At 37.8% G+C, this 27,883-nt stretch overlaps 1 protein-coding gene across 2 annotated transcripts in view; it reads left to right on the top strand.

The window, feature by feature from the left end:
• The first annotated feature begins 2,656 nt into the window (after positions 1-2,656).
• The window catches only part of DUSP10 (dual specificity phosphatase 10), a 35,919-nt gene continuing 10,692 nt past the window's right edge, over positions 2,657-27,883 (top strand). Inside the window, exons 1-2 of one of the 2 annotated variants that reach the window (XM_087717825.1) lie at positions 2,657-2,816; positions 5,547-6,387. In XM_087717825.1, coding sequence (XP_087573951.1) covers positions 5,589-6,387 — 799 coding nt within the window. In that variant the 5' untranslated portion in view covers positions 2,657-2,816; positions 5,547-5,588. Of the gene's footprint in view, positions 2,931-5,546; positions 6,388-27,883 lie in introns of both variants that reach the window. The other variant, XM_014053246.2, reaches the window with a different exon arrangement.

Genomic DNA, 27,883 nt, shown 5'->3' with positions numbered 1-27,883 from the left:
CCTCCATCAATGAAGCTTATATAATGGTAATTGACAGTAAAGATAAAGATCCTGCAACTGCTGACCAATATGTAAAGTATTGATACAAAAATATTGACAGTAATTCTGGAACATAGATTACAGATGATATTTAATTATCCATCCTACACAATCTGGTTCTAGAAAAGGTAATCAAATGGCTGTTTTTTAAAAAAATGCACCTTTTTGAGCATAACATACAAAATGAGAACTCCATTGAAAAATTTAAATGTTAACAGATCCAATTTTATGTCATGAAGAATAATAGCCTGATTCTTGTAGTGGTTATTTGAAATTGTACATCACTATTGGTCTTACAGAGAAGATTTCCAATATTAAGTTATGTTGTTATTTTCCCCATATCTGATAATTTAATATCTAATTACCATATATGCATTCTTTCCTTTTTTAAAATAAGTACCTGAAATCCAGTCCTGTAATATAACATACTTTGGTATTCTAGCTGGAATGCTGTTGAATGTTTGAAATCATGGTACGTAGTATATAATATTTGCTTTTATTGTGATATGTGATGTGTGTGTGTGTGTACGTGTGTGTGTGTACGTGTATATGTATATAATGTTTTATTTATGTTTATTAATTTATAATTTGTTTTTATATAAAATATATGTAAATTTATATTCAGCAATATAAGTACACACTATAATATTTGAAAGTGGTAATTATTTTATATTTACAGTATATTCAAATATAATCACAATGTATCAAAATAAGAAAATAAAATATATAGCAATCATAAAAAGCCCTCTACCCACTATAAAATCCATAAACTGCTAACCACATCTATAACCAAAATAAAATCTAACCATAACAACAGTTTAAACAACAGTCTAACACCCTCACTAGTACCCATAAAACAGGATTATTCTTACAGTCTCTAAAATGCCCGGAGGATGGTAGGCAAATGAACCTCAGAGAATAAATTTGGTCCAGTGTTGGGGCCATTACTGAGAAAGTTTGCTTCTGAGGCCCATTTAAATATTCCACCTTGAGATGATCACACATAATGACTAGACCCCAGACAGAAGAGATGAACCTGCAAGTAAAATGGGAATCAAGGTCACCCAGGGTTACATGCAACAAACATTCATACAATGTTATGGGTTTCATCAATCAGGATGTATAGCTGACAGACCAGAGATGGTGGAACCTTCGCTCCCTCAAAGTGAGATTGTCTCCATCCCTATTTATTTTTCAGAAGTCTCTCAAGACATGGTTATGTCATCTAACGGGATGGGGGGTGGGGGCTTAGAGGAATGGTGGCGTCTTGAGGCAGCGCCCTTGCTGATCTAATCTCTTGTGTGTTTTGTGCTTTTTAAAATTTGACTGTTTTTCAACATGTTTATTATTTTTATAATTTTTTACTATATGGGTCACTTCTTGTGAGATGGGAGATCATATATTTGATAGATAGACAAATAGATAAGAAAAATATATTACCAGATTTGAAATATAACCTTCCAAGATGAGGTGCAAATATAGCTGGGGGTGCTACGTCAGACTTGACCCATTATCCTGAATTAACTTTTCATAATGATTAGTATTCCTCTGATACCTGATCTGGTAGTTCGGGACCATGCTTTTGGGGAATAACACTAGTTGTCCCAAGACAGCTGGAAGAAGTGAGGCTAGACTTGGCTGCCTTGCACTTTTTAAACGACACTCACAAGGTGGTCATCTACAGCAGGATAGCTTTGAATGGTTCCTCAGTTCAGGGCTGGTTAATAGAACTCAAATATGATGGGAGTATTAAAATCTACCAGTCTCATCTCTTTGCTGTCTCAAAATTAAACAAATCATAGCCATCACTGAAAAACTAAAAGCACTAGTTTAATTTTAGTTGTCAGCATAGGCCTGGTGAAATCTGAGATTGCCCATTTCTCAAAACTGTTAGGTGCATTGTTATTTTGGGTTCTTTATTTAGATCTTATTAACTACCGTGTATTTATTTGCCTTTGATTGGCTCCTTTTCTTCTGTTGCACTGCCTTAAAACCTCACTGCATCCTCCTCTGTGGCAATCTCTAAGCATAATTAAAAGACTCGGAGGGGCCCCTGGTCTTCCTCTTGCTTCTTCTTCAAGCAATGGTGAAGATAAAAGCTTAACAAAATGATTGCTGTTTCTGCAGGGCTGTTCCAAATGAAATAGTCATTTAGCGAAGGGGTCTGGTGCGGTTATGCCCGCGTTGGAAAAGAACAGTTGAGTGGTTGAGAGATTCATTCACCGATTCATTCATTCATTGAAAGAGTGGGAGAGAGGTAGATCTTAAAGGGAGAGTAGTGGACACGAGGAAGTAGTGGTGAACCTCCTGTAAGCGTAAAAGAACCGTAAAGGAAAAGGAGGAGAGGGGCGAATCAGCCAGCCAAGCCACTTGGAGGAAAAGTAGTTTAAAGGGCGCGATTGACAATTCTGCGCAGGAAAGGGTTAACCACATCCTCCTGGTAAAGTTTACATGTAAATAGGGAGCAGCTGCTACTGCTCCTCTCCGGCTGAGGCTGGCCCACTGGAGCTTTTGATTGGCCTTCAATGACATCACTCGCTGCGCAGGTTATAACACAGAAAGCCCGAAGCGACTGCGACCAAACCACCCCTTAAGAGATGAGAGGGTAGTCACCGGCTCCGCCCACTTACTCATTCGCTCCCAATCATTGGCATCTCCGCGAGAGGCGGAAAACAAGCCTCCGGGAGAGAACGCCTATTGGGTGAAGGCCCCGTCTATCTCTTCTACCGCCTCGGCCCCTTTTCGAACCTTACATTTACTCGGTAGCAAAAGAGAAAGTAAGTATGTTGCAGCTGGAGATCAATGAAGCTAAGTGAATGGGGGCTTGATGCGTATAAATCGATCGCCACAGCCGCGCGTCAGGTGCTGGAGAATAGCCATTCATTTATGAAGTAAGTAGATGACTTTCTTTCCTTAGGAGAGAGGAGCCATGCCTGCGTGTTTATGTACATAACTGAGAAGCTTCGAAAAGTGTTTTTTTCCTCCCTTTTAAAGAGAGAAGACGGGGATAGGGATAGAGAGAGGGAGAGAGAGGGGGGAGAGAGGGAGAGAGGGAGAAAGAGAGAGAGTTTGGGTCGATAAAAGTGAGAGCGCTGCCTCTCTTCCTACCCCCCCGCCTATCCCCTGTCGTCGTTTGTGCGTTTCTCTCTCTAGCGGATGTTCACCGAATGAGTCGGACGAAAGCGAGCTGTTCTCGTTTGGGATTGCTGCAGTATCGTGGGGAGGGGGGAGAGATCGGGATGCATAAGAGGCATCCAGCTTCACAGCATCTCTGGCATATATCCCCGGAGGGGACGTCTTCTCTTTCCTGGGACCTGTGGAACTATGGATGAGCCCGAGTAGTAGTAGTAGTAGTAGAAGTAGTTGTTGTTGTTATTGTTGGCTGCGATTTTCTTCAATCGCAACCCTGACTTCGCGGTTTGGCTGGAACTACAAACTGCCTCTGCTGCAGAGACGCAGATCTTCCCGAATAGCTTTGCAACGGGAGAAAGAATTATCTTTGACCTCCCAAAGAGATGTTCTTTTCAGATGTTTTTAAAAACCCTCTCACATTCCACACCTGACTCGGTTATAAAAGTTATAAAAGCTCCTGGGTTTTTAAATTTTATTTTATAAAGTCCTGTTTGTCTTTCTGTGTGTCCCTTCTCTCTCCCTCCCCCCTTCCCGTGCCTTTGCTGCCTCATTTCTTGAAGTGCCTGAGGTGCACATTTGCGCGCACCGAGATTTGTGCTTCAATAAAGGAGGAGGGAGGGGAAAAGAGGGTTAAAAAGCTGCTTCTGTATATTTCAGATTTCTTGCCTCTGCGTAGCGTTCTTGGGCTGCTTCTTTCCGCCCAGATGACAGATTATTTTGTCCTTTTTTGCGGCAGCGATTTAAATTCATCCTGCAAATACTCCCTCCCCTCTGTAGAGAGAGAAGAACATTACTTATCCTGACTGCTGTCTTAGGATGAGGGCCGTGCTAAGGGAAGGATAGTCGTGCTGCTGGTGGAGAGGATGCTATGATTTTAGAAGACCAATACGGAAGAATTATTCCCCCCCCCCTTTTAAAAGACCTTCTTAAATAGGGTTTAAAATCATTTTTGAGGTACAGTCCTTTGGAGCAGATGAGGACAATTGTCCTTACTTTTTGTTTGATCCTGGGCAAGCTTACTCTGCACTTCAGTTCTATTGACTTAAGTGGGAATTGGTCACCCATAAGTATGTTTAGGTTTTCAAGTTCCGGAGACTCCGAAGGTGATGCAGTAACCTTTAAAAAAATCGGTGACATTTTTGACCCCTTTCAATTAGACTGAGCCAGGTGCCAATGTAATTGGTCACTCAGCAGTGCTCTAAAGCTAATATAAGATGAACTTTCAAAGTAATGGGAAGGCTTAGTTTTTTTTTCCTATTAAGAGAAATATTTTCATGTGTTCAGCAGTAATCAGAAGAGTTTGGGTACCTTGAGGCTTGGATGTTCCAGAGCTGTCATTAAATGATTGCATTAGCATCTGAATAAAGAACGGTTCCAAAATAGCAGTTCCACTCATAAGAGATACATGACACCTTCCCATTTTTTTAAAAAAAAAATCCTCTTTCATTTCAATGATTGTTTTCATTGCTAGACAATGTATTTATGCATCCTCTGTTCTTCCTTAGCAATTTTGGAAATGTCTCCTTAAAGAAAAGTTGCAACATTTTCTTCCATGCTCAGATTTATTTTTCCTGCTTTCTGCAGATGTGATCTTCATATTGATAGCTTTTGACTCTTTCATTAATAGATTATGTAGAAGAAAGCCTTTGTGTAACCTTTCTCTCCTTTTAGAGCAGAGACAGCAACGTTTTCTTGTAGGAATTGTCTGCTACATGCTCCACAGATACTGTGGTAGATTGTCTACTAAAGTAAGACATGTTTGGTTAATTTATTTGCCAAACCTCTTTTTTGTTGCTCTTTAACATGGTTACATAGATTATCCAATTAAAATAACATGATAAACAAAAAAACTTTGATTTTTCATTTTTTTCTAATGAATATGAGAGAGCAAGAAGCTATCATGCTGGGTTAGTTTCAAGAAAAAAATGTATCCAGTAACTCCATTGGTGTCTGGTACTTACTATTTACTCTCAGACAAATGCATTCATATTACCCTCAATGTTTAACTGTGAGATAAAGGGGATATTCTGTAGCAAATGCCACCCTTGTGCCTAAATGACCCTAGTATGAAGTCCTAATTTGCAAGGAATTACACTCTGTCACTTCCGCAGTTCCATAGAGGTTGGGCTGAAGGATTTTCTGATTCATTTACACTCCTGCTTCTAAATTAGCTAAACAGTAACACATCTTCAGTTTTCTAATTTTTCTTTGCTAATTGATTGCTACTGCTAATGGGTTTTTTTTTGTGCTTTTACCAATTCCAAACAGGTTTTGGAATGATCATTGTTAAGGGAGACTCCCATACAAGTCTAAGAATGAAAGCTTGCCCATTAACAGATAACTTACCTTTTCTCCTTTTCTTTTGTTTTTAACAGAGAGAGCTTGAGTTCCTTTGACTTCCCATTCTCAGCCTCCTCATGCCTCCATCTCCACTAGACGACAGGGTTGTAGTGGCACTCTCCAGGCCTGTAAGACCTCAGGATCTCAATCTTTGCTTAGATTCTAGCTACCTTGAATCTGCTTCCTCTGCCAGTGAAAACCCTGTGAGTCTCCTCAGCACCACTGTTGTGTCCATCAAGGCTGCTAATCTGACGTATATGCCCTCATCCAACGGCTCTGCCCGCTCCTTGAGTTGTGGATGCAGCAGTGCCAGTTGCTGCACTGTGGCAACGTACGACAAGGACAATCAGGCCCAAACCCAAGCCAGCACCAGCAGCATCTCTGCCAGCATAGGAACCTTGACGACTTGCTCAGCAAACCAAATGGTCAACAACAATGAGAACTCTGGCCCTTTGAGTCCATCCAGTGGTGTGGGGAGCCCAGTCTCAGGTCCAACAAAGCAACTGGCAAGCATCAAAATCATCCATCCCAATGACCTGGCAAAAAAGATGACCAAATGCAACAAGAGCCACCAAGGCCCAGTCATCATTGATTGCCGGCCTTTCATGGAGTATAACAAAAGCCACATCCAAGGGGCTGTTCATATCAACTGCTCCGATAAGATTAGTAGGAGAAGGCTTCAGCAGGGCAAGATCACTGTCTTGGACTTGATCTCTTGCAGAGAAGGCAAGGACTCCTTTAAAAGGATCTTTTCCAAAGAAATAGTTGTTTATGATGAAAATACTAATGAGCCAAGCAGAGTAATGCCTTCACAGCCATTGCACATAGTGCTGGAGTCTCTCAAGAGGGAAGGCAAGGAACCACTGGTTCTCAAAGGTATGTATAGCTGCTAATCTGCTTTTCTCTCCTCTGGATTCAATTCAGGATCTGAGCCAAGTTAAATATGACTGGGTTAGCCATTCCTACACACACGTATTGTTCCTTACTTTCTTTTAAATAAGAGTTATGTTTAAAAAGATCAACCAATCCAGAAATCTTCTAGAGTTTCTGTGTTTCATGGGAAGGGAAAATACAAACCATATAAAACTTATTTAATGGTAGTTTTCTGTGGTAGTGTTAATAGAAAGGACCATGAGCAGGATTCCATCTAAAGATCTCAAAGTACAGCTGTTTTGTTATTTCTGGATCTCCCTGTTGCTGGGAAGAGGAACTTTTGCACATGGCAGGAACAAAGGAGGAAGTTCAGGCCACTCATACTTCCCTTTGGGGCAATTTTTCCTCCTGGCTTCTGAAGGACTCATAGCATGGTTACTGGTCTAAAATAGTTTATTTTTTCACACTCTAATGTACTTTATTAAACCAGGGATTTAATGGCCTGGCATTCAAAATATATATAAATACATTTAAATCCCTTACAGTTTAGTGATGTATATGCATTCCTCAAAATGATTTGAAATAAATACTTCAGACTGGAAATAGGTGCAGTTGATATCTTCTATTTATTAAAGTAGCCCAACTTTTTTCAGACCATGAACAACAACAAAAATACTGCTACTTTAAGAGTTGCATTAATTAGTTGGTTTTTTTAAACATACGGGCTCTTTTTTCTCAGATTTAGGCAGAAGCCTGAAAAAAAGAGCTAATAATAGCAGAGAGATGTTGCATTTATTTGAGGTCTGTGTGCACTGTACTATGTGTGTTTTTGTATACATACATACACAGGATGATTGGTTATTGACTCAGTTATGTAATAGAAAATATCTGCTGATTAGTTACTTCCATACTTATTAACTAAAAGCATAATTTAAAAAAAGTTGTATTGCTTGTTTATATAACATATCTTACAGTAGCATAATACAAATGCTAAGACCTCCAATATAAAATATTGGAGAATTGTACTTTATCATCATTATATCCTTTTTGTCATAAGCAATCAGAGTAGTTTCTAGACAAAAATAAAACTACAAAATATAAATCCGTCCCAAACAATATTATTAAAATTGTGTGATATTATATCTGATTATTCACAATATTTATAACTTGCAACATGATAGATGAGAAGTGTTCTTAAGAAAGTCTTTACAAAATTTATACATCATTCATATTTTGAAATCTGATTTGAAGAAGCTTGACTTGGGAGTAATAAGGATTTCAAAAGTCTGTCTCTCGGGCTTCCACTCTTAAGTAATTACATAGGCAGAGTTGCACATAGAATCTTCAAAGCACATAGAAAGAAATGGTAGGAAATTGTGAATTACCTCTTATAGGCTGATTTGGACTAGCTAGGTCTAAGGCAGCTGCGCAACTTTGAAGTCAAACTGCAGTTTATTAGCATATTGTCATGGTTTATTGTAAATGTATTCACTTGAAAAAATACTTTTAATGAGGCAAGTTCTTAGACAGGTTGCCTTCAGACTACATCAGTTATAGTGAAGTCATTCTAAAATTAATGGGATTTACAATCCCCAAACAAATGACTATCAGAATTGTGAAATTCAGCATTTTTAATGAAATGCAGTAAACCTTCAAATAACTTAAGCAGCTTTGAAGCAGGAGATTAAAGTAGAAGTTGTCCTTTGCATTATGATGCATCTTCCAAAGGCTAAAAGAAAGAAAACAAACTATCTTGTATATAAAATATAAATAAGAGAAGTAATTGTTAGCTGAAGTTTCCTAATTCACTAATGAGGAATGGCATGCTCTAAGTATGCAAGGTTTCTAATTAAACTCCATAGTAAATTGTCTTTTTGACTGAAAGACAATTTTTTTTTAATCAGAAAGTATGTTTTTAATATGTTGTGCCATAACACTGGGGAATTGAGATTGCAAATTCTACAGGAATTTGCTTTCCTTGAGAAACTGTATTGATAGAGGGTAATTTGAATTATCCTCCTGGAAGTTTAGAGAAAGGTTCCCATAGTTCTCAAGATTTTCAATGCTGTCTGCCAGGGATGGGATTCAATTTTTTTTACTATTGGTTCTGTGAGCATGGCTTGATGGGCATGGTATGACTTGGTAGGCATGGCTTGGTGGGCGTAGCAAGGGAAGGATACTGTAAAATCTCCATTTCCACCCCACTCCAGGGGAAGATTACTGCAAAATCCCCATTCCTCCCAATCAGCTGGGACTCGGGAGGCAGACAATAGATGGGGGTGGGGCCAGTCAGAGATGGTATTTACCGGTTCTCCGAACTACTCAAAATTTCCACTACTGGTTCTCCAGAACTGGTCAGAACCTGCTGAATACCACCTCTGAACTGAACCTACCATAACTAGATTCAGTTTCTCTGCCTCTGACCTCAGGATTTTCAATGCTGTCTGCCAGGGTTCTGATAAGGCAGATATCTTCTAACAAATATTGTTTTGGGGAACTTATCTAGCAAAACAGTTGTATTCCAATGGGAGGCAACTCTTTTAGTTACCACAAGTAAAATCCAATCCTGCTAATAGATCTTGCGGATTTCTCATGAGTTTACTACCGGTATATGGAAAACTACACAGCAGCATAATTCATGCAAAAATATTGATTATTTCACCATTTTAATTGTGTGATTCTGCCAATAAAGGCTGCATAATGGTCATATGCATTTCATTTTCCTATTACTAAGGAAATGAATAGTTTTCCTTTTATTTTTTGCCCCTACAGAACTGGTTCCACGAGGAGGCCTTTAGGAAAGCACCTTGACTAAGCCCTGTGCACCTTGGCCAGTGGAAGATTATGCTGGTGCCTTTGTAAATAGAGCATCCCTTTGTAAACACGCATACAATTGTGGTATATTTGGGAACCATGGCTGTGATTTTACAAACAATTATATTCTAAGATTTCCACTGGTGTCAATGAACATCACTTTGTAGATGAAATGGAAAGAAAACACCTAAATATACTATGTAGTACTGTGTTTTGATGCCAAAGACTACTCTATTTCTGTGTGCTTAGGACCTTTACAATAATATTTGTGGCTAGGTTGTTTTTTTCAGTTTAGGAAGTGAACTCAAATTATTTTTTAGGCAAAAAATTAAACATCCCCCATCATTCCTGCTAATTTTCTGTTATAAACCTGCAGAGATTTACAAGCAGATCTCACTCTGTTTCCTTGTGTACAGAAATTATTTGCTAGCCTGACTTCTGAAGTGGGAGGTATTCACTAAAAGGCTTTATGGAAAATCCAGTTTAAAAATGGCTTTTACTGTGATTCATAGATTCAAACTGGGATGGACTCCCTTGTCTCCATTGGAAGGAAGGTAGCTAGTCTTTGACACGTCTTCAAACATTAATTCATCTTAAAATGGCTACGGCAAGGATTTTATATTCTCTTAAATTGGTATTTTTTTTAATACAAGCTTTAAGAGAATTGATTGGGAAAAGGTTATGTGGTGTTGCAGAATAGTCAAGATGGCCACAATCCCTAGATAGTAGCCATCTCTGTATGAGCACAGGACTTCAAAGTCCTTCTACTACCTCTAGATGCTCCTGGAATGGTGAGAAAGGAAAAAGACTAACACTTTGCTGCTGTGTATCTGAGGACAGTATGGCCAAAGTCACTTCCCCCTCAACCTGGTGCCTTCCAGACATCCCATAGTTCTCAAACATACTAAGAATTTTGGAGACTGGAGTCAAAAGCAGTCAGAAAACATTAGGATGGGGAAGCCTTATCTGTAGATACAGATTGTAATCAAGAGAAAGGCACTTGGTCTTATTCAATAATTAATTTGGGGATCTGCATAAGGGACCAAAGATTAAGGAATGTTAACATTGGTTCTTGCATTTACATATTTTTAAAACCATTTCCACTTTGAAAAAAGGGAATATAGAAAAAAAGGAACATGAAAACAGTGATTACTCCCTAATAAGCAAATGGAGCTTATGGATTCATAATTGTGTTAGTCATAATTATTAAAACCTCATTAAATATAGTAAACTTTGAATTATTTTTATATGGAACATAAAAACCTTACTGCTGATATGCTCTTTTAATTGACAAATAATTATGACATTTTGGTAATTGGTAAAAACCTATGATTCAAACTCCGCTCTTGGTGCTTTCATGGGTCTGTATTTGCAATTTTATTGGCAATGGTAAACAAATCATTTATTGTTGCCTTCTGAGAAGTTATTCAACTTTTCAGTCGATCCCACAGTTCTGGTATTCCCAGGTGGTAGCCTATCCAGGTTACAATCCCAATCTTTCTTAGCTTCTGGTTATTCCATTTCAGGGCATGGTTTCTTATTCTTGAATAATTTTGAAATCCATGAATAGTAAAAGGAAATTATAATACTTTTAAACAGACAATGTTCCATATATTCAGTCCCGATTTTTAGAAGACTGAAGTTGAGTTTACTGTGATTTCATGGTGTGTGCATGTTTTTTGTATGAAGTCTGACAGAGAATCAGGAGTCTAAATCTTTAGAAGTAAGGACCCATTGAAAAGCTAAAACACTGAAGCTTCCCAACCCCTGATTTGAGGTAAAAAGCATTGTCACATCATATCCTAGTAAAACACTGCTACGTTTGTATTCTGAAGCTGGGAATCTAAAATTAGCAAAAACATAAATCTAAAGATGCTTTAGAAAAGAGAGATTAACCCCCCCCCCCCCCACACACACACACTCCTTTTCCAATTGCTGGTTGAATCCTTTTTGAAATTTAATGATGACAGGAAAAATACAAGCAGGAAAAAGAATGTTCCTAATTTCTCTGTATGCTGATGTCCTTTTAAAAAAAAATCTCAATTTGAAAAAAATAGCAAGAGAAGGCCTTGTTTGGAAGTGGGATTTGGACCACAGATGCATATTATCACAAGGCTGTGCTTCAGCCTCTGTGCTTGCAGTGTGGTTGGAGAGGTGTTTGTTATTCAATTTCACTTGTCAGATGGAATTTTTTCCATCATGCTTCAGTAGCTCTTAATGCCCTGCGTGTGATGCCATTTTTGTTTTTAGATATTGAACTAAAACTGAAGTTGGGCTATGGAGCTGTTCTGCTTTTTATGTTGAGTGAGACTCTTTCTTGACTGCAATCCAGTCATAATTTATGGCTGGCCCATCTGATCTTCCTGGTTTATGTTTGTAAACATTGGTTGCTAACTGCCCTGTCCAAGTTTGTCTCCGCTCCCTCCCTCCTTGCCTAGGACCATGTTCTCCATGTTTGGTGCTGCCTGTCATGCAGACTGCGCTGTTGCCATTTCAGTGGTTCAGTGTCACACAGAGGAGAAACTGATCAGAGAGACTCTACTGGCCTCCCCCCTGCCTTCCCCCACCTCTCCTGATTAAGTTACAGGCTTAATTTACAGCTCTGCCTGGTGACCTCGATCAAGTATATTTTCACTCTTCTAGACGTCTGGTGCATTTTGTGGATTTTTTTCTGTGTGTGTTTCAGTATAAATAAATGCTTGATCCATATAGAAAGCCAGAATGTTATTAATAATATTAAAAATTTACCTACTGGAATGTACAGATAAAAACTTATTTAATTATATGAGCAGCGGTCCTATCCTATCTTCACTATATGAATTTTAGATGTTTATATTCTGTCTCTCCTATTTCTCTGAGCTCAGTGTTTCTGTAGTATATAAACCTATGCTACTATACAGGCAGAATGCTGGGTGACATAAACTGATTGTCCCCAACCTGAGGATCTCCAGATGTGTTGGATCTTCCAAAATTGTGGGTTTTATGACCATTTTTTTCACCAGTTGCAGCTTGGTAATTGTAGTATTGTTCTATTATTATGCAACTCTGCTGAATAACTCCTAGTTCCTTCATAAAGCAGAAGTAATCTGTCTTGATTACTAACTTACCTGTAGCATTGACAAATGACCTAGAGAGATGATTGGAATACAGACTAATGTTTTCCATATGCTATGTTGGCTATGGATTATGGATTGGGGGTTCAACACATTGGATTGATAGTGTCTAACTAATAATTACAGATGTTCTTATATTGTACTAAATTGATCTCTTTAAGTTGATATGTGCAAATGAACCAATGGTATGATGTAGTAGTTTGAACCTTTGACTAGGAACTTAATTTCCAGATCCAGCCTTGAAAGCTCAATGGGTTAGTTACTGGCTCTGTTTCCCTGTGTTTGTTTGGATCAGCAAAGGACAGTGTGTTCTGGGAATATAAAAAGGGAAGAATTAATCCATACCTACATTTAACCCTTTAAAAACTTAGTCATGGACACTTAAATTAACTCAATTCAATGTTATATTGAAGAATACCTACACATCAAGCTATGTAAGCCATTTTGTGCTCTAGTTGATTTGCAGAAGAATTGGTTTCAAGCCTTGGCAAAGAAGAATGCATGTCCCAAAACAAAGGCTTCAATACACAAGCCAAGGACTCAGTGTTGAAGCCTTTGTATGGGACATGACGCTTAGGACTTCCTATAAAAGGTAATAACAGATTGTTTCTTCCCCAGATGGTACATTATCTTTTATAGGAAGTCCTAAGTGTGCCACTGACAATAGATATGTCCTTATTAGTGGACAGATGGATTGGATAGTATTGTGGCCACTATTAGTCTAGTCTACTTTATGGAATGTTATTCTAATACATTTAGAGAAAATAATACTTAAAAGTTTGGCCCTGGGGGGCAGATGTAATCCAAACCCAATGAATAAATATAATAGTCGTTCCAATCATTGGTACTGATAATTCCAATGTGTTATCTACATACTACATCATATCCATTAACAGTTAATAAAGAAATGTTTAACTTCAGTACATATCTCTCTATTTGAGATTTGACTGACTGGTAAGTAACACAAGCATACATAGCAACTTAGTTTGATTTCATGTAGTTGTTATTTTGTTTGGTAGTGTGGTGTAGTTTTAGAGCTCCTCCTCTTTCATTTTTAGGAACCAATGGTACATCATGGGACTTTTTGAAACCAGAGAAAAAAGTTTGTTTAGTGGTTTTCTTAGTTAGAATATCATGTTTCTTCCTACAGTTCTGTATAGAGAACTGCTTATGTGTGCTATTTGTAACATGACAGCATATTTATTCTAGCAGAACTTGCTTTCTCAACAATTTTCTGAGTTTTGTCAACTCTGAAGTGACTATTTCTGATCTTACCAAACATCGGGTTGTTGACTGAGATGAAGAACACACAAGCTTTCAAGATCATACTAGTTTAAAAACCAAGTGCTATTTCACTGAAACTAAGTCATAATAGAATAATGCTGTGTTGAAATCTCTTTTGCAATTTCTTCACAATTTTCTTGCTTTGCAACAGATGGTTCTGTTTTTCTACTAATCTAGACTGTTTAAGATTTTCTTTCGGTTTTCTCTGGTTGATATGTCTGAGTTGAATGTTGGTGTTCCCATCACCCCACAATCTTCCTGGCTTCCCAGTCATTCCAACTTGAAGAAACCCCTTGAAAATTTTCCCTTTGATTTTGTTGTAATGTGGTGAGTCAGGCACCTGTAGATTAATAGATCATTGATTAACAATTGAATGCAGCAGCTACTGTGTAATTAAGAATGTGCAAGAAGAATACTAAGAATTTCTCTTCTTGGAAAGAAACATTCCAGAATGAATTCTCTTTCATCCTATTGAATGAGTACTGGTAGGAAAAGACTATGGAATCATGTTTCTGCATGACATATGAACATATTTGCTAGTTTTTTAAGTATGGCAAGTGATTGGGATGGGCTGTGTACTTCCATCTCTCGCCAGTGCAAGTCTTGCCAAAAATTTTGTTAGTGATGATTGAATGCTAGATCTTTATCATGGGTGATGCTAACTGGGCCTCCACTAGTAATTGGAATTTGAGAGAGTTTGATCAGTATTGTTAAGAATTTGTAATTTTGCCAATGTAATGCCAAAATATGCTGAAACAATATAGGAGTATTTGAACAGGAAGAGGGAAGTATAAAATCAAAAGCAATTATGTGGTGAACGCCACAAGAGACAAATGATTCTAGCAGGAGAATTAGGCAACCTGCATCAATACTTTTGGTATGGCAAGGGACAGTAACATTTTAAAAAAGCACAAAGTTTTTTAGCCCATTTCTGAAAAACACAAGGGTTTCAGCGAGAAAGTTGGTGAGTAATTAGATGAAGTGTTGATTTAAGGCAAAGGAATTAACTACAATGAGAATGACTGGAAAGCCAGAGTGAATACAGGAACAGCTTACTTCTGTTTCCTATGCAGTATAACCAACTAATTGGAAAACCTTGTTGGTAATAGCCAGGTTTAGTAACTAAATCTTAAAACATATCTCAGGTAAATGTTCTCTTATCTTGCAGTCTTATGGGACTGGAATGACCACAATTCTTAATTAATCACAAGGATTTTTTTTTAATTATAATTATTTTTTAATTATAATTATTTTTTAATTATACTCCCAGCACTTCCGAAAGATATACTGTTTTGGTAAAAGCATGCTCTGAATTGTATTGTAACCCTCAGGAAAGATCATCTAATGTGAGACATACCCTACCCCTTTTTGAATAGGATAATACAGGTTGAACATTTACCCTCATGTGAAGTGTTATCAGTTATCTGTTGGTAGTTACTTTTTACTTAAGGGATCAGGGTACCTTTATTTTCATGCAAGCATTTAAGGAATGTTTATTGCCAGAACTCAGATGGTAATTTATTGTGTGATGGTGACATACCCTACCAGGATTTTCTATCCTGCATTCATCTTAATGTTTAATTATTTTTTCATTTTATATGGCTGCAGTTTAGAAGGTGTTATTAAAACATGCATTCATGCTATTTTCTTTCTAAGCTCTTACTGTTACTTGATAGCTTGACATGTATTCTGATTAGTGATACAAAGGGCAGTAGCTTGTTGAGAGGGAAATACTGTGGGTTTTTCTTTCTTGGGTAAACATAATTTGTTTTGTCTGTAGTGGCAGAGTTATTATTTAGCATTATCATGTGCCTCATTGGTTCACTATCTAAACAGAATTCTTGCTTTTATTTTGTGCTTATTATGGGAAAATAGAGGATTTAGGGCAGGTTTGATCAGCTAGCCTGATGCTCCTGTTGTGGTAGGTGATATATTTTCGTCTTAAGAATGCTGATTTGAAAGTTCTTGTTTTTTTATCTATCCAAACAGAAATTGAATATGTTTGCACAGCTGACTGTTGGATGAAATTAAAAGATAATGTATTGATTCTTAAATTATATCATTGTGTTCCTTGAATTGACTCCATTTGATTTCAGAACAGCTGTAGCTTTGTTCAGATATTTCTACTTCTACATTTTCCATTGCATTGGGGGTCGGGACATCATCCACCCATCATGGAAAATTAATTTGAGAAATTGCATCTCGGTTCTAACATCACTGTACATTGTAATTTTTTGAACAGGCATAAACATTGCTAAAAAGCCCAAAGGGAGTGAAGTTGTCAACTTTAGCAAAGGAGCCGTATTTACATTTCATTAAAAGTTCAGTATGTTAGAAGTTCCAGATTGCTAAATACATCCAAGGGGCTTCTTGTTCTGCCCCTTTTCCAAATTTCTGAATGTTGCCCTTTGTGTTGTCTTAATGCTTGCATAATCCCCCACATGACAAGCACCAGCTGCTGATTTTTTTTCCTGAACCAAGGCTGCAATGAAGGGCAAACAGTGTTGAATTAGATACCAATACAGTGCTGGCTGGAAGAAGAAACAAATCAGCGATAAAAGCTCCAAATGGCTGTATTAATATTTCACACAAGTCACTTTCTATGTATGTTCCTGCTGACTAAATCTGGGCAAAATGATAGAGTGCCTTTAGCTGGAGCTAAAATAAAATGTGTGCATAAATTAATGAATTGCCTTGTGAGTGAATTCTCTGTCACTCTTTATAAAAGCAGTTGAAACTTTTCTGTATTATAAAACCATATGATATTTATTGGATTGCAATTATTTTCTCCCTTTCTCCAAGAATTAGAAAAAAACATTCTTATTGAATGTTAAAAACTGGGAAGGAAAACAGTATGAAATTTGCATCAGTTAAACTCTTGGATGCTCCAGTTATAGAAAGAAACTCATCCATGATGTTGAAAGTCTCTGAAAGAAGGATTCAAATGATGCAAATATTCCAATGCTTGCTGCTATGTCTTTCCTAGCCCAAATGAAGGAGCATCATTTTGGGAAATTAGATGGGAAGGGGGCCTTCAGAAATTAGTGGGTGGGGAACAGTGGTGGGATTCAAATTTTTTTAAGACTGGTTCTGTGGACATGGCTTGGTGGGTGTGGTATGGCTTGGTGGGCATGGCAGGGGAAGGATATAGTAAAGTCTCCACTCCCTCCCCACTTCAGGGGAATGTTATTGCAAAATCCCCATTTCCACCCAATCAGCTGGGACTTGGGAGGCAGAGAATAGATGGGGGCAGGGGCAGTCAGAGGTGGTATTTACTGGTTCTCCAAATCATTCAAAATTTCTGCTACCGGTTCTTCAGAACTGGTCAGAACCTGCTGAATACTACCTCTGGTGGGGAAGAGTAAAGTCAGAGAGGTTCTGATTCTAGGTAGAATTTACTTGCCTCATTACAGTAGCTCACTTTGTGAGCTTGCGTATATAGTTTGATACTCATATATTTGATTTTACCTAATGCTCAACTCAGTGGTAGCATCTAGCTGGGTTTGGCTGATTTCCAAAAGCTAAGCAAGGTAACATCAATGGGAGACCACTATAGCATGCGCTGGATGCAGAGCAGTTGTGGGGGGAAAGAAACAGAAAATGGTATTGGCAAATAATGTCTGTGTGGTTGCCAAAAAAACAGGAACTGAGCTTGAGTCAAAGGAGAGTTGATTTGTAAGAGTAAGATCTAAGCAGATTGGAGAGAATAATAGGCTGAGATCCAGCTGAAGTTAAAACAGGAAAGAATCTGGGACTGCTGGAGTATTGCTTTCATACCTTGCTGGCTACTAAATTGTTGGTCACTGAAGAAATAAGATTCCAGACTATATAGATTGGAGAATCAATCTGGGATTTGTCAATGTGTTGGTTCTCAAGTCCCTTTAGATGTAAATAGGTTTTAGGGTACTTTTGTTATTATTGGTTCAACTACATCTATGCTATGCAAAGCTTCCTGGGGAAAAATGGGTTTGAGAAGAACTTTGAAGACTATAAGTCAGGGATCTCCAACTCCCGGTCTCTGGACTGGCACTGGGCCGCATGCCAGAATCCGGACCATCTGAAGCCCCATCCAATGGATGCAGGCAGCAGGTGAAACCACACTACCTCCGGTCTGCAGAAAAACCTCTCTCCACAGAATTGGTCCCTGGTGCCCAAAAGGTTGGAGGCCGTTCCTGTAAGGAGTTTCAGTATGTAAAGGAACCTGGAGGCATTGACAGGTTATAATATAACCGTTGTTTGTGTGGATAGTGAATTCCTGGAGGCTGTCAAATTGGGTAAGGGTAAAGATAGTTTAAAGAGTTAAGCAAAGTTCAATTTAATATTACATAACTTGAAAAAATGGGAGGAAGTCCCAAGCTGCTCTTTGGAAAAAAAAGTCACATTTTTAAAAATTGCATATATTTTTTCCACCTGATCATAATTACATTCCATTTGGCTGGATTTTGGTCCTGAGTGATTGAATGGATTGAAGCAACTGTTCTTTGAATTAGAATATTTTTTCTTTAAAAAAATAAACAGCACAAGAGATGCCTCTAGCCTTTACTTTTACAATTTCATATTATTTCTGTTTGCAGTATTTGCACAGATATGATCTATCCAAATATTTTGGTTTTTTCCCTCCTGAACAGCTACTCTCTCACTCTCTCCATATTCCCACTGCTAATACTTTGAAAACTCAAGGCATGCCCTGTTAGATTAATTGCTTAAGTATGAGCATAAAATTTGCAAGTGCTGACTTCAAATACAGTGTCCTTTGTATGTGGTCAGAAGGTAATCCAATCCTAAAATTGTTGTGGCTAATGTGAACCATCCAATATAACTGCCAGCTCATATATAGCCAACTGATATAAAAAAAAGTTGAAAACAGAAAGCAGGTGAATAATGTCTGGTATGGAGATCTGTAAAATCTTTTATACAAGAAGATTGAAAGCTTTCTCTGCAAAATACTTCATCTGAATTCTATGAAGGGATTTTGCATTTTCTTCAAATAGTTTTAAAAACACTACTTTAGATAAAAGTTTCTCAAATTACATTAGGTGGTTGGCCATGTTTAGTAAGGCTGGATTATCAAACAGTCTAAGAAAATTCTGATTTAAGATCTGTGATTATATGGTGCTGCTTCAAGGTCACATTTCAAATTCTGAGTAATATCAAGATTGCAATCATAAAATTACTTTGCAGTGTCATAAAGATTAATAGCTCAGAACTTTCTTCATTCTAATAGTATTTTGTTTAATTTGGTGCTAGAATTTTTAGCTAATACAGATGACTGTCTTCATTACAGTTGAGTATTTTTGCTTCTTTTTCCCCATCACCTAGAATGATGCATTTGCTTATTGATATTTAAAAAGAGATGGTTTTAATTGCTGTTTCTTATACAATGTTACAAACTCCCGTCCATAGTTCTTCAGGCACATTATCTACCAGATCTAATATGCTAAATATATTCAGCATCTCCACTTTTTATTCATAAGTAATGTGATTCATACCTCTAAGTTAAGATCTGGCTCCACATTCATAGCATTCTGCAATTTTTACCAGTTAGTAAAAAATAAAAGGAAATGCATTATGAAGTGGATTTAAAGAAAAGATCCTTCATTCAACACCATCATAATTTCAAATGGTTGCTGAAAGAACAGTTGTAAGTTGAGGATTATTTATATATACAACTTAGTATTACTATGTGGTAATACATTCCTGTATGTATGTATATGTGTGTATATATCTTTCTTACATTTGGATGGATGGATGGATAGATAGATAGATAGATAGATAGATAGATAGATAGATAGATAGATAGATAGATAGATAGATAGATAGATAATATACAGGTAATCCCCATTTAGTGACCACAATTAGAACCAGAAATTAAAGAAAGAAGTTGCTAAGTGAAATATCCTGATTTTATCATCTTACTTCAGCTTTCTCTTGCCTTACAGAACTGCAAAGATAATAAATGTGAGGACTGGTCACAGTGTTACTCTTTCCACACCATTGTGAATTGCAAGCAGTTGCTAAACAAGGCAGTCACTAAAGGGCTGCTTTGTAGAACATTCCCTGATATTAGGAATTTATTAATTTTGCTTTTGTCCATTTTCTCAGTTCCTCAGCTTTAAATTTGTTTTGTTTCTGCACAGTACACAAATACTGCTCACCCCAGCTCGATTTTAAGAGGCATGTGTCTTCATGTTTTGACTAAGGTCTGGATGAGAATGTGGATGCTTTTTATCTTAGTTATATTCAAAATCCATTGCTTCCTGGCTCTGACAATGGGAACTTTTTTTCACTTCTCCCAGGATGTATGGAAAGTAGAAGGATCGGACTGGTATCCTTACCAGCTCAGTAGCATTCAGGGAGGTTGAGAAACTGAGTATAGTAGTTTGGATCATTTCCTTGTCCTGAATTTACTTCTATTTTATTTCCAATTTTTAACAGCTGCCTGTTGCTCAAGGGTCAGCCATTAGCTACTTCAAGAATCAGAAAGGGCTGCAATTCAATTTAGATTGCTCATGAACTAATTTAGGATGTAGCTTCTTTATAAATTGGCTTCTACAGGTAATAAGTATATGCGGGATAAAAGGAGAATGATCTTGCATATTTATAGAATGCTCAGGATTTAGTTATTGTACAGTAATACAAATGAGTCAGGGACGTGGTGGTTCAGCGGCTAACACACTGAGCTTGTTTATCAGAAAGGTTGGCAGTTCAGCGGTTTGAATCCCTAGTGCCGCGTAATGGAGTGAGTTCCCGTTACTTGTCCCAGCTTCTGCCAACCTAGCAGTTCGAAAGCATGTAAAAATGCAAGTAGAAAAATAGGGATCACTCCCAAGATAACAGTGTTCCATGCATCTTTGATGTTTAGTCATGCTGGCCACATGACCACAGAGACATCTTCGGACAGCGCTGGCTCTTTGGCTTTGAAACGGAGACAAGCACCGCCTCCTAGGGTTGGTAATGACTAGCTCATATGTATGAGGGGAACCTTTGTCTTTTTACAAATGCGTCATCCTGGAAGATTCTTTTGGGAGTAGGTAAATGGGAGGAGTTGGTTTGTGAAAGTTCCTATAGTGAAAACGATTTGATTACAAATCTGATAATTACAAAAACAAAGGACAGATGGAAACAGGTCAGCCATTCAAAAGAGAAGGGCTAAATAGTGCATGAGATGGAGCAGGAAGAAAAACAAAAAACAAGAGGGCATGATTATTGTTTCTATATATAGGGCTTGATCTTGAATCACAGAAGTACCTTTTTTTTTGGTTCTGGCTTCCTATTTTCTCCATGTTGTAATTCTTGATTCAGTCCTACCTGTGGGTTAAAGCCTGATCCACAATTTCAGCAACTGTTTACTTCTACCATAAAGGTGCTTGCTTCAAGTTCCTAGAGCTGGACCATGGTGACCAGTTCTTTTGCCATGCTACTGTTAATGCCTTCTTTTGTATAAGGATCAAATGGATCTGCTAGAGTAACTCATGTAGATTTGTAGATTAAGCAGTCGACCCAAACAATTAGACCACATGGCAGATGGGGAAAAGTCCAGGAACTACCAGTTGCTTCACAGTTTTATGGTACCTTGTTACCTTGCTCTGCATCGAATACCAGAGAGATTTAAGACGTTCATCACTTAGCTATAAATTATACATTTGCTTAAGACAGGTAGAATTCCTCTCTAAGTATTCTAACAAAGAATTTGTACTTGGATTATAAATAAGAGGAGCAGGTATATGAGCAGTTTTACATCTGGAAAATCACAATCCTGTCCAGGAGAGTATCCTAATTTTATGATCATACTGTAAGCTGCCTTAGACAACATTGCTGGAAGAGTGATAGCTAGCCATGAAATGAACAGTTTGCCACAAGGTAATTGCCGAGTATAGGCATATAATCATGGCCTGCTATATAATCGCTTGATTAATAAATAAATATTATTGATTTGAGATATGGACTGGAATGAAATGGCTTAAGCTAATTAACTAAAGGAAGTCCTATCTGGTGATCTGTGAGAGAAACTGTTTCATAGGTTGCTCAAATTCTTAAGGAGGACTATTTCAGTGTATAACTGTAGTTGGAAGAACTGAAGGACAATGGCATACTATGCATGGAAAAAAGGCAAAATTACCACTTTTATCTCTCTGTGTCCTTCCTCTTCTGATCAGATTTTTCAAATGCAATTTGAAGCCAATGGACCTCACTGAGGACTGTAGAAAAGTAATGCAAATATATGCAAGGACTTTGCTTATATTATGGAGTTTGGGAGTATTTGTACTAGCTTTCTAGAATGAAATTTCCTATCTTGAATTGACTGTAAAATATCATACCTGTGGCTTCAAGGTTTATTTCCCAACTAAGTATTCTATTCACATGAAGCCTACTTTGCTAGAAAATGACACAGTTCTTTGTGGAGTGTCAGGAGCAGGGGTCACCCAGCAATTTAAGGGACCTCAGACATACAGTGTTTTATATTACCTATTGCTGTTCACTCTCAATTATTTATATAATAATCTGAAGTCCTGATTGATTCAGGAGCCACAACCAATTTCATAGGTTCTTCTATTGCATGCAGATATGTCTTGTCTAGTCAGTCAGACATCAGGGTGGAAATTACTGATTGCTGATTTCTATACCTGAGGATTGGTTTCTGGACATAGAGCCATCTTCAACTCACAATTTTAATCACCAAAATACACTGCAACCATGTTTGATTTCTTTACATATCCCCATAGTTTTGGATGGGTTGGCTCCATATCAGTGGTAGGAGTCAAATAATTTAACAAGCAGTTCTCTGCCCTAATGACCACCTGAGTAGGCGTGGCTTGGTGATCAGGTGACTGGGTGGGTGTGGCCAATTCAACATTACTTACATTGATGGGCGCTTCACCTGAGCTGTTACAATGTAGTAAAGGTTAACCCGAGAGGTAGTTTCTCTAAGCAGGGCAATAAAGATTAGTCTAGAAACAACACCAGAATGTTTCCTTCTGGCCTTCCTTGCAGGAGTAGCCCTGTAAAGTGAGGGGGAAACATCAAAATGAGATTTCTTCCAACAACTGGTTCTTTAAACTGCTTAGAAAGTTAACAACCAGTTCCCCCAATAGATACGAATTGGCTGAATCCACCACTGCTTCATATCCGCAGCTGAGAGCTTTAAATAAGATCTGTCACCTTGTGCCATTTTATTATGCAGTTATACAACTGCAACAGTGGAGAAATAAAGACAGAGAACAATAACACAAGCTCCTATTTTTCCCAGAGAGAACATGAATGCATTCCCATTGCTTCTGGAATGTGGATCCTAACAGATTTAAATTAAGATAGTATAGACTAGTTTAGGCATAAACATCCTTTAAAGACTGCTGAATCTGCTGTGGCCCCCTCACTGTGGAATCTCTTTTTTCCCTTCCCACAAGTTAAAGATGGCCCCATCACTTCTAAATTTATGAAGTTTCCTCAAGATATGGTTATGCCAGCAAGCCTGGGGACCACAGAGGATGGTTGAACAAGTGAAGTGACTCCATTACTATTAACATCTTCTGATCTATTATTCTTGTTTAATTATTTTCATAGTTTCAAAATGTTTTTAATATTTGTTAATGATAATGATTTTAGATACTTATTGTTTTAGCTTTGTTGTATGCCACTTATTGTACATCACCAGAGTCACTTGCTTATGTGATGGGCAGCTCTATAAGATGGATGGATGGATAGATGGATGGATGGACGGACGGACGGGCAGGCAGGCATTCTTTAGCACATTGTGGTTAAGAAATGTGGTTGGTCAATTGCTATGCATTTTTCTAATAACGAAAGGATTTCTCCTAACAATCTCTGGAGTGAGACTTCGTCTTAATTGTGACAAGAGCATTGCTACAAAGTAAGCACAGAGGGGAAGAGTTTTCTCCCTGATGACTTAATTAAATTAAAAGATGACTCAATTAAAACCCTGATGAGATTTAATTGAAACAAGAGGAATCATGAGGTTTCAGAAATGTACAGTAAAAGATATACCATTTATGTACCTATGGTACATATATTTTGGCTGCCATAACAGTTCTCCAAAATTTTCTTCCTCTATGGAAGAATATCTAATACGAATTCTCTTAAGAATTGTAACTTTGAATCAGTATTTTAGTAACTGGGCAGTTAAATCCAATTCTTACCAGTCTTCTGTCTCAGAATACTGTCTTCTATGCTGCACTGACTGAGAGCTGCTTCTGGAGATAATCTAAGTGAAAGCTTTTGTGAATAAACTATCATGTTCAATAGCAATTGCTGGAGGAAATCTGACTTTATAAGGCTACCAACACCAATTATGTAAGTTTTTTGTCTGTTTCAATTGCAGGAAGGTAGTTGAGAACTCTTCAGTCTAAAAGTCCTCCTTCAGGCATTTCCAACAGACCAGAATTTTAAATCTCCATTATCTTTTAAAAATAGCTTTTTGTTATCTTCCACATTAGCTTCAAAGAATGATGTCAAGAATGTATGTGGTCCCAAAAATGACCTATAAATACCAGAGGTGATATTGGAGAATGCTTAATATACACCAAGCTGATGATATCTTATCCAAATCCTGCTATTGTTTACTAAAGTGGGCCATCTCTTTGCTTATATTCTAAAACTGTATAGCTGAAGTGGTAGAAAGCCCAAATGTATTCCTGAGTGGTTCATTAAACCCTTTGATTTAAATGAATTGGTGCAACTGTAAAATGTCACATAGGGCAAAGCCCATAATTTTTAGCAACGGTCTGACCTAAAAAGACAAAGTTCATCTATAGGAGCTTTCTGGAATATCCAGATAGACCAGTGCTTGTTTTTGAGGCTGGAAGCCAATGACAAATGCCAGAAATTTAATTGTTTATAAGGTGGGTAACAGAGATGGGTTGTTGCGGGTCCGGTCCAGTACAGGCGTATCGGTAGTGGCCTGGAGTAGCTGAGAGCATACCATTACAGTGGCTCTTTTGGCCCACTCGCCCGCGCTCTATACCTGTTTTTATGGGAACGGCAAAGTGTGCATGTACACACAGTGTGATGTGCCTGTGCGAGTCCCAACAATCAGCTGGTTGTTGCAGGGGCGGTGGATTGCGCACATGCATACAGTGCAAGTCAGGTGTGTGCATGAACAGAATGCGGGCGCACGTGATCAGTGTACCAGTAGTGTAGCACTGGTGGGTACTATTTTGTTATGTAACATCACTGACAACTGGAAAGTAAATGGGGATTTGTTTTGATTTCTTATATTGCTATGTTCAAGCATCTGTGCCTGTGAACTGACTTGCTTGTTATAAAATACAGGTAACTGATACTGAAATAATTCTCATTCACTGTCTGGCTAATAACACATTGCCAAAGATTGTGTGAAAATCGTGTTTTCATTATATCTATTGTACCTTCCAATTTTCTTTTGCCAATGTGGCTGTCAACTTAAAGCCCATATCTTCTAAATTAATCAGATTTCATTATTCAAAAGGCTTTCCTTCCTGGGTGGAGTCTATCTGCTTTTCCAAGATGATTTATAAAACATTGGCCATCTTATAGGACTTCATGATTGTCGCTGACATCCTTGACTAAATGTTTGAAATAGGTATATTTCTGAAAGTTTTATAATAAGGAGCAGACACTGAAATCTCTACCATTTTTCCACTCTTGTCTTTCGATTAAAATAAAAGCAATAATTTTAGAATTTGAATATTGCTAATCTAATTGTTTTACCCTAGCCCAAATGGCTCTATTGTTTGATGTTGTGTGTATTTGTGTATGGGTTATTTATAGACTGATTAGATCATTGGCCCCCAACCTTTTGGGAGCCAGGGACCCCCTCCATGGAGAGAGGGTTTTCTGTGGACCGGTTTCGTGTGCTGCCTGCATTCCATAGATAGGGTTTTGCTTGCTTGCATGGCCTGGTTTCTGGCATGCCACGGACAGGTGCCAATCCACAGAATGGGGGTTGGGGACCCCTGAACTAGAAGTTCAAACATTTTCTAAACCAGTCTTATCCACATACTGCTGTTCAAATGATTTAGACTGTAATAAGTATTGTCCCTGGTTAGCGGCCATGTCAGTGGTCTTGATAGCACATGATTCAATGCATTTGAAGAGTACCACACCAGGAAATCATGAAATACACTATTGTTTTGCACACCTTTTTACACATGAAGATTTTACTGACATGTTGCTTGACACTGATTGGTCAAATAAAGGAAATTAATTAATTTCATCCCCCCCCCCTCAGATTATGTGACATGTGTATAATATATACATTTACATAACTGAATTATAGAGACTCTCTATGCTTTAAAAGAATGAAAACCTATCTAAACATCAGCCAAAAAAAGTTGCATATGGTTTTTAACCAGAGATTTCCTTCTCTGTTGCACTTCCGGAATTTCTGAGATGCTAATGCAGGATTTTGTTCTGGGGATTATAGCCATCTGCTCTCCCACAGAATAATAGACTGAGATTTTCCTGCTTATTATCACTTTCTTCCTTTAGAATTAGAAGTATTTACAACAGTGCATTTGCATGTGCACGTGCACAAGTAGGTGGTTTGCACTTTAATGTTTCCTGTACTGGCAGCAATTTCTGTTATCACTTCAGGAGAGTAATATTATTTATTGCTGATTAAATATGAGTATTTCTTGTGAAAAATAATTGAGGAACAGCAGAAAGCTGTCACCTCTTTCCATCTTTCTCTGTTCCTCTGAGATTTATTTGGTTTGATTTATAAGCCATCAAATCTGAAAACTGGAGGCAGTGTGCATTGTTTAAAAGAATGTAAAAATACAATATAAAAGTAGATAAACAAATAGAATGCAATGGAGAGAAAGACGCCCCTATCAACTATATTCTGGTATCAGCATCACAAATCACACCGGCATCAAGTCTCAAAAGGCAAGTTTTCATAGTTTTTTCCACTGGCATTAAGGTTGTGGCCAGGCAACCTCCAGACAACAATATTCTAGAGAATGGGATTGATGGTAGAGAAAGGGTGGCTCCAGGATCTTTCAAGATAAGATGTTTCATCTTATGGGAGGAGTAGACATAATTGGAGAAAGATGGTCCCATGGTTATTTGTGAGCTGTTTTTCTCCAATCAAGAGGAAGTCCAGGTAGGGCATTACAGGTGACAACCAGCATCTTGAATTTCACTATGAAATTCCACCTCATTTACTAACTGTTGGCTGGCTGCAAATACCATCTTGCTTCCCGTAGATATTCTGTTTGGACATTGAATCCTCCTTCCTTCCTGAGAGGAGCATGGCTCAAAGTGATCTTGCCAGTTAGGTGTAGATTGCCTCTTCTTCACATTTTTAGCCTTTTGTAAATGGGAATATATATAGGCCCAAGTAATATATGCTCTTTGAGAAAGAAATAACAGGATTCCACTACCGAGTATAGGTATTAGACAGCAATACTAAACAGGGCAAAGCAGAAATAAGCCTGAGAACAGCACAGCGATTGCAATTTGCCAAATAAGTTTTCACTATGTATTTGATGCCTGAAATGACCTTTTATTTAAAACAGCCAGAGAACCAAGTACTGTGCTATGTTTTTTATATATCCTGAAATGAACCTCTTGGATACGATCTTTCCCCCCAATATTGGATGCCATATTTTTCTTATCAGCAGTTATTGTATAAATAAAATCAGTAATGAATGGATATGTTGGTCGCTGACAAAAGCCCGACCTCCATAATTACACAAAAGAACGTGTGTTTTATAGTTCTCATGAACTCGTCACCAGATAAGGTTTTCTTGCACAACACTTTTCTAAAGTTATTGCCTGCTATGCTTATTCTGCTGTCCAAATACACACACATGTACACATATATGCATAGCTTTATTGATAAGTTTTATGAGTTATTTTTTTAACCCAGTCCTATTTTATATATTGAGTAAGGAATGCTTCAATTCTAGATGTGTAGGGATATTTTTAAACCATAAACCATTTTAAACAGGAAATATTTCCTGTATATTGGCAGGAAATGCTTGTAAGTAGAAGGATGTAAAAGGTATCAGAGATGCTTTAGTAGATACTGCGGTGAACAGAAGGGTTGGACCGCAAAGATACTTTGCAAATCTTCTGATACTATGAAAAGCTAGGGCTGGAGTCTTCTCCCAAAGCCCCAGCCTTTTTCTGGACATCTGCATGATGCAATGGATATCGAAGTGTGTCTGCAAACAGTGATACTTCCATTCTCAACCCAACTCCTGCATATACAGTATAATGTGGTATGGAAATATACTTATTTACCTACTTTTAAAACTAAAACACAATGGTTCTGGAGTTTCGTTATG

This window comes from Thamnophis sirtalis, unplaced genomic scaffold (assembly GCF_051295495.1).
Source record: "Thamnophis sirtalis isolate CommonGarterSnake01/CBP01778 unplaced genomic scaffold, rThaSir2_p1.2 scaffold_6, whole genome shotgun sequence".
Lineage (NCBI taxonomy): Eukaryota > Metazoa > Chordata > Lepidosauria > Squamata > Natricidae > Thamnophis > Thamnophis sirtalis.
Note: the sequence above shows the minus strand (reverse complement) of the source record. Positions and strands in the feature narration are given on the sequence as shown.